Here is an 8,232-nt window from a genome sequence, read left to right on the forward strand (position 1 = left end):
CCACGCCTTCTTTTACCCAAATGCATCCAATCGAAATTATGAGATAGCCATTTTGTTCAAAATTGTCTAAAGATCATATCATAATGCATCCGGGATTGGTACAACCCTTCCAGAGCCCGGGGGCAAGGGTTGTAAGTTACAACCCAGGGCATATAAGGTTTTTATGGAAGGTGTTTCAAGATGGTCCAAAGATCATATAACAATGCCATCGGGGTTAACACTACTCCCTATAGCCTGGGGATAAGGACTGTAAGCTATGTAAGCTGTCCATTGTTGACATATTAGGTTTCTTTGGAAGGGGTGGTCGTATTGATTTTGGAAAAGGGTCGTTCGATTTTAAATCGAAAGTTATAGTTCCTTTTTTAAGAGTCAAGAGTAACCGAAAGGCAGCCAGCCCACCACGCCCTTTTTTCCAAACTGCTTCCAATCAAAATATTGTGATAGCCCTTTTATTCAAAACAGTCCAAATGTCAAATAACTATGGTTTTGGTTTTGATAACCCCTAGCCCTCGGGGCAAGGTCTATAAGTTATGGTAGTTGCCCATTGTTAACATACAATATTTTTATGGAAGGGGTGGTCGTATAAACTGTGGAGGGGGCTCATTCGATTGGAAACCTAAGGCCTACTGCGTTATGTGTCACTGAAAACTGTATGTGTCTTGAAGAGTCTTGGTTAGAACTAATAAAATAAAACTGAATATTTGACATATAAAGATATTAATTGTTGAAAGCTCATCGTTCAAGATTTTATATCACTGTAGTTTTTATTTTCAATGTTGTAATAAGTACAAACAAATATATTTGTAATATGATTAGTTTTCAGTAAAGCGCCAATGACGCAGTAGGCTTTACACTTTTACAGTTAGGGAAGGGGGCAGTAGCCAAACTCTTGTTTGTAGCTATTTTTGTCCGTCTTAAACTTGATTTGCATATTCAATTTAAGTTTTACTTGTTTAATATTTATTTATTCATTTATATTAGGACCTGTCGTATGTTTGTTTGCTATGACTGTTTATCTAGTTTCTGTTCGTTTTGGGTTCATTTATTCTTTAATGGTAATTTTGGTGGTTTTGAGTTTGAATTATTATAGGAATTCATTTCTGCTGATCTCAAGTTTAATATGACCTTTACTTTTGGGCAAAAACTTCGTTTTCGGAAAGTTTTTTTTTAATCTGTTAATAAAAGACAGAAGATTACGGTTGTTGAATATTGACTTGACTTACTTGACTGAAGTCCCAGCCATCCTTGATGGTTGTTTTGGGGCCTCTTCATTCACTATGTTATTGATGTGGCGTCTGTATGATGAACATTATGCGATTGTTTATTAATTTTTTAGAAGTAAATTGACGATAATTCTTTCTGAATGTATTTGATCGTGTGCTTCAGGCTCAGAAAGATAGGAAAAATAATATGCAAGAATTTTTTCCAGTTGAAATAAAAAAAGGTTATTCTCCAAGTGGGTAGCTGTTCGAAATCTAATTACCGTATCTTTTTAATTGCTTTCTTTATTATTATAGAGCACGAAGTTACACCTTGGCTTCAGGTTTCTACTGAGAATTTTAGCGTACAAGAGCTGCTACCTAATATCATTCTGGGTATTAATTCTCTGTCGATAGCTGGCAGTCGAGTTATTTGCGGTACAGATGATGAAGCCATCTACATAGTTGATAATGTAAAATTCTGAAATATTTATATGTTGCCTGTAATTTTTTCTTTAAAATGTTGTCTTCGGCCTTATATATATATAAAATATTTCTAGTTGACTATGATGTCTGTTACCACAATACTCCGGTCTTCTGGGGTGGTGGGTTCTTTCTCTGACGCTTTTACTTGTGGATGGTATGGTAAGTGATAATAAGATTACCTTAGGATATTCAGGTGCACAAATGAGAGGTTTGGTTGTAAAAAAAAAATGATATCAAAAGTGTTGATTATCAGTTATACTTTTCTACACAGCCCCCCCCCCAAAGAAAAAATTTTGTATCCTCTGATTCTAGTGTTGCCTTTGCCGGTCAGTGGAGTCTCTAAGTTTCAGTAACACAATAAAACGGTTTTAACTTTAAATTGTATAGTATTTTTAGTGATGATGATGAACCATGTTTTTATAGTGATTTCATATATGTAGGTTTTGTTAAATATGCCCTTGTCACTCTAGAAGAAGCTTATGTGTCAAATGACGAACATTTTGCCATTCAAAATTTACCATCGGTGGTACTAGTTCTTGACCTCCTACAGACTAGGTAAGTAAGTGCCACTGATTTACAGTAAATATTTGCACACTAGTAGCAGATCTTTCGGATGGCAGGTATAAAAAAAAACCGTCTCTTACACTCTGTTGTGATTATTGAATACCTACTGATTGTGAAGGGAGAAATGCTCGCTTTAGGTTCCCGTTGTACAACGGCATAATATTGCTTTTCAAAGCTGGAGATTGGTTATTGGCTGAGGATTACCGAAATAGGTAATTATACTGGTAGATATGTTGCTGTAAGGTGATCAAGCCAGTCATCTGATAGAATTACTAGTTTTTTTTATAGACCTGGGGGGGGGGGTGAATTCTTGGAAAGTTGTTGAGCAAGGTGATTGGAATGTCAGACTTGGAACTACAACACAAATTTTCCTATTTTTTATGCTTTTCAGGTAGCTAAAATTTAATTAATTTTGAATATATCAATTAAAAGTTATTTTTACATTAGATTCGAAACGTTTTTTCATCTTACTGATGAAAAAAGTATATTAAATTGTAATATGCTTCGTAAATCAAAAGTGTTGTTTTTTTTAAGTATAATCAACATATAATATACTGATTATATTATATGTGCACCTATATAATATAATCCTATATGTCCAGATGCACCTATGGACATATTCACCTATATGTCCCATTGATCAAGGTTTCTGATCACTGGGTCTAGATCAGAAACCTTAGTATTTGATCAAATGGCTGGTTTTGTCATTTCAATGGGACATATAGGTGCAAATTTGTTGCGAAAAATTGCTGTGCTTAACATTTAGATTCTTTTAAGTTTATTGAAAATTTACTTAAAAAAGATTTTTGGAGACTCTTCTTCTAAACGTATTTTTGAACGTAGGCCTAGTCTTTTCTAACTGGGAACTTTGGAACAGTGGCGTCGATTCACGAAAATTTAGAATGGGGCAAAATGTATTTTTCAAAACAGGGGGGGGGGGAGCAAATTCGTTGTTTTTTCGATTTTTTCAACGAAAAGGAGAGGGCAAAAATCCTGTGGGGACACGATATCTCTCCCCCAATTTAGGACACTGCTATGGAGTTTAGTTGTGTATTCTAAATCTTCATATGGAATCGTCTTATGGAATCTACATACAAATTATGTCTTTTATCATTCCCCTGTAGGAAAGACTTGGCTGAAAGGAAATAATATTGAATTAGTCCTTTAGGGAGGCTATGCTCCCTTTTCAACGAATACCTGGATCTTGCCACTACCCTTGCTACTAAATGTCATATATACCCCAGTACGAATGAAACAAATTTGTCTTCATGAACTTAATTTTGACATTCCTTACCATCCCTTGCCGAAGTACAATGGTCAAAGCCAAAAAGAAGATTATCTACCATAGAACTGTGAGATTTTCCAGATTTCTCAGGCTTTAAGATTTAAGCCGTCAGATCAAGCAATAAATTTACGTTTCCCGCCTTTCCGCTCCAGGGGAATCTTTGAATTGCCTGGGTGTGATTACTCATCTTTTTATACCAATGGAAAAAAAGAAACATAATAGATGCTTAGAATTCTATGAAACGACGTCAAGCGGAAAAGATTGTGATTAAACTAGTTTGTTAAAAGTAAGCTATTCGAATCAAATATTTGCCAGTTTTTTTTCCTTCTTTCTTTTCCTTATTTTGACAAGGCTTGTGGTCAGTTGAATAATAGACTTGTTTTCGTGCTCTGGTAAAAATTAGGGGCTGGTACTAAAATCCCATTGTTTTGGAATAAAACACGAACAATCTTGTTTAAACTCTACTCACCTAGACAACTGTTTTGATAAAATTTGGCTTAAACTAGTTTGTCAAAAGGGCTTAGTTGCCAATTGAATAATAGAAGTACTGTGTGGCCGATCAATATTTGTTGCTAATAATTGAATCATAATTAATTATAATTAATTTTTAATAATCAATTAATTTTTTAATAATTAAGTTTTCAAACAACATAATCGCTGTTATGACACATTTTTAAAATGAGTATTCATAATCTCTCAAATGACACATTTGTTTATTTCCTACCCCAGACGCTGTTTGTACTGAACAGCTTCGCTTTCCACTCGACTATACTTAATCACTTTACTTACCCACTAGGACCCACATAAGCTCTCAACGGACACATTTGTTTATTTTCTACCCCAGACACTGTTTGTACTGAAGAGGTTCGCTTCCTATTCAATTATACCTACCCACTGTAGTTACCCACCAAGATGAGCATTCATAAGCTCTCAAAGAACACATTTGTTTATTTTCTGCCCCAGACACTGTTTGTGCTGAAAAGGTTCGCTTTCCACTCAACTAGACTTAATCATTTTACTTACCCACTAAGACCCACATAAGCTCTCAAAGGACACATTTGTTTATTTTCTACCCCAGCCACTGTTTGTACTAAACAGGTTCGCTTCCTATTCAATTATACCTACCCACTGTAGTTACCCACCAAGATGAGCATTCATAAGCTCTCAAAGAACACATTTGTTTATTTTCTGCCCCAGACACTGTTTGTACTGAAAAGGTTCGCTTTCCACTCAACTAGACTTAATCATTTTACTTACCCACTAAGACCCACATAAGCTCTCAAAGGACACATTTGTTTATTTTCTACCCCAAACACTGTTTGTACTGAACAAGATCGATTTCCATTCAGTTATACTTACCCACTATATGGACGCATACTTCTGATCATTTGTAAGATCTGTTTGGTTGGAGGGGCTCTTACACATCTATGGGAATTCCCAGGTTCTTTCACTAAACTATTCCTATAGAGAGTGGTAAAGACTGTAGCGGATCCAGAGGGGGGGAGGGAGTGAGCGCCCCCTAACAGTCTAAAGTAGTGTATTTAACTTAATTAACGCAAGTTTGCGTTAATTAAACTTGCTCCTAACGCAAGTTTATCGGATCAACCTATTTTGCGCCCCCTCAAAAAATCCTGGATCCGCCACTAGGTAAAGAACAACACAGAGAGAGGGGAAGAGAAAAAGTAGAATCCAATAAAAGAGGGGGCAAGGTATGAACGCAAATCCTTTTAAGTGACCAAAAGTGCCCTTTTTAAGTGACCAAAAAATGGAGGGCAACTAGGCCCCCTCCCACGCTCATTTTTTCCCAAAGTCACCAGATCAAAATTTTGAGATAGCCATTTTGTTCAGCATGGTCGAAAATATTATAGGTATGTCTTTTAGGATAACTTAATCCCCCAATGTCCCCAGAGAGAGGGCTGAAAGTTATGAACTCTACCCAATGTTTACACATAGTATTGGTTATTGGGAAGTATACAGACGTTTTCAGGGTGGATTTTTTCTGGTAGTGGGGGTGGGGGTGGGGGGTTATGTGAGAGGATCTTTCCATGGGGGAAGGGACATTGCTATGAAGGGGGCACCGGATTTCCCAGAATTATTTAAAAAACGATCAGAAATTAAATTAAGTTTTTCAACTGAATGTAAGGAGCAACACCAAATCTTGAAACGAACAGAAATTATTAGGTATATGATTGGTTCGCCCCTTAGTCAATACCTCGCTCTTTACGCCAAAGTTTTTTTAGTACTTTCATAAGAGCTATTTATTCTAATTAACGGCCTTTGTAATTCAGGGGTCATTTTTAAAGAATTGGAACAAAATTGGAACTTTAGCGTAAAGAGAGAGGTATTGACTAGGGGGCAAACCCCCTAATATACGTATTAAAGATACACGAATATAGAAGTTCGTTACGCAAGTTAGTTCGTAAGTTACGTATATTTATTCCTAATTAAAATGTTCGTAAATAAAATTAAACAACTTTTGAGAAAGTCATTCAACCAAAAAAACTAAAATTAATATGCAAATTTTGTTTTAATTATGCATTTATGGTGAGCCAAAATCAAAGCTGCATTAATTCAAAAACGTTCAGAAATTAACTAAAAAAAAACAAATTTTTTTAACTGGAAGTAAGGAGCGACATTAAAAATTAAAACGAACAGAAATTATTCCGTATATGAAAGGGGCTGTCCCCTTCTCAACGTCTCGCTCCTTACGCAAAAGTTTGAATCTTTCTCACAACTCTATTTGTTTAAACAATAAAAACTTCAGCGTAAAGAGCGAGGCGTTGAGGAGGGGATAGCCCCTTTCATATACGGAATAATTTCTGTTCGTTCTAAGTTTTAATGTCGCTCCTTACTTTCAGTTAAGAAAACTTTTTTTTTTTATTAACCGTGAGTCTAGAACGAGTTGTTAACTAATACCTCTCTTTCGGCTCATAGTCTTCATCCATCCCTTACATATTCCTCATACCTATTACATCGGATATTTGCCTCTATTTTTCTCAATTTGACGATGATTGTGCAGAAGATTCACTAAAACGCCCGTTAACTATATTCTGAAAATTAAATACAAAATTTAAAACTAATACCAAGTTAATTTTCAATAGTTCCAGCTGTTATTTCGCTCTCACCCGGAACGATAAATTTAACTTTTTTTAAGTACCATTCTTGACTCAGCTTCAAATGGCATTTGCCCTCACTTGATAGTCTTATTTCAAAACATAATTTTAATATCCTGGTTACTATGGGCTAGAGATCGTTCTTTACTAGGTTGCAATAGATGTTGCAAGCATTACACTTTTAACTTTTTTTCACTCTGGGAACTCGTTTATTTTTTCTAGTCTGATTCTCTTTTACCACCGATAACCACCATTCCTGTAGCTGTTACCTGCTCGTGGTTTACCTGCTCACATATTCCAATTTTTTTTTAATTATCTGGTATCTATTCAAATGATCAATCAGTAGTAGGGCCTTAATATGTATCAGTGTTTCTTTCACACCTTCCAACTGTTCTGGCTAGCTTAGGAGTTATTTAGGTGTAAGTGCATTTTTTTGCTATGTCCAGATGAATTCATAATTTCTGTCATTCTAGCTGATTTAGTTACTGTTAGTCTAAAGACATTTCTAAAATAGACAATCTTTTAGTTCTTTTTTTGGAGCAGTTGTCTTTTGAACATGCTGCCTGATCAAGTCTTTTCGCTCTGAAGTCAAAAATTCGAAGGATGAGATGTATTTTTTCGCAAGAAAGCTATGAATGAACTGCATTCACAAAATAAAATGCGAAATAAACATAAAGAACAAAATATTGGATAAATACTAAATTGGAAGCACTGCGAGGTGTTTCATAGATTTTTTTTTCCCTGGCAAGTTTAATCAAAAATATTGTTTTGGGATGACCAACACATGAAATTATATATTGATATTTGTACCTAGGTGGTTGACATAAATCAGTAGAATAAAAAACAGAAGTTTAATAATTGTATTTATTATTGGAATTAATGAATTAAAAAATTGTCTTTGTTAATGGAATTTTATTAATTTTGAAAGAATGGCCACTCCTATCCAAAGTAGACAAAAGGCAAGAAACAGTCAATATGCTACGTTAGGTCTGCTACTGAAGGGAGTATCATCAGCGTGGTCCACATAGAAAATATCTGTGAAATTGAAAGCAGGAAATATGGTGGAAAGTATTGATAAAGTATGAGGTTTGAAAATAAATGGAAAAAGCACACTACCCTATTTACAGTTACGGGGTGTGTTTTTACCTCTTGACTTTGGATTACTTTTTAATTACATTTAAATGATTCCATTGGCGACGAAAGGGAATGACCCCCCCCCCTCCTAGATTGCCAATCAAAACGGTCGACAAAACTAAATATTACGAACATTTTAGGCAGCCGTAAGACACAATATCAGAAATGAAAAAAATAGAATGAGAAGTTTACGTTGAGTGTATGTATATTAATAGGGACTAACATAGTTGATGAAATTTAGAAAATCTAGCAAGATTCACAATAAGAAAACGGGAAGTTCCGTTTTGTAATCAAATACAGCTTTTTCCCTTCCAGAGATTTTAAAATATTAATATCTTGACAACGAAGAGAAGAATCAAGGGAAGGAAAAAACGAAAAAAAACAAACTATAAACGTGAATATAATCTGAAGATCTAAAGGATAGGTACTAGTAGTAAGCGCCCAATGCATT

The 8,232-nt window shown here is 35.1% G+C and overlaps 1 protein-coding gene across 1 annotated transcript in view; it reads left to right on the plus strand.

Moving 5' to 3' along the window:
• Nucleotides 1-1,763, plus strand: part of Nup43 (nucleoporin 43) — a 63,748-nt gene extending 61,985 nt beyond the window's left edge. Inside the window, exon 8 of the mRNA XM_089108255.1 lies at nucleotides 1,518-1,763. Coding sequence (XP_088964381.1) covers nucleotides 1,518-1,684 — 167 coding nt within the window. The 3' untranslated portion in view covers nucleotides 1,685-1,763. The remainder of the gene's footprint in view (nucleotides 1-1,517) is intronic.
• Nucleotides 1,764-8,232: the final 6,469 nt, after the last annotated feature.

Source organism: Artemia sp. Qi Xiang Cuo, chromosome 2 (assembly GCF_049724085.1).
Source record: "Artemia sp. Qi Xiang Cuo chromosome 2, ASM4972408v1, whole genome shotgun sequence".
Lineage (NCBI taxonomy): Eukaryota > Metazoa > Arthropoda > Branchiopoda > Anostraca > Artemiidae > Artemia > Artemia sp. Qi Xiang Cuo.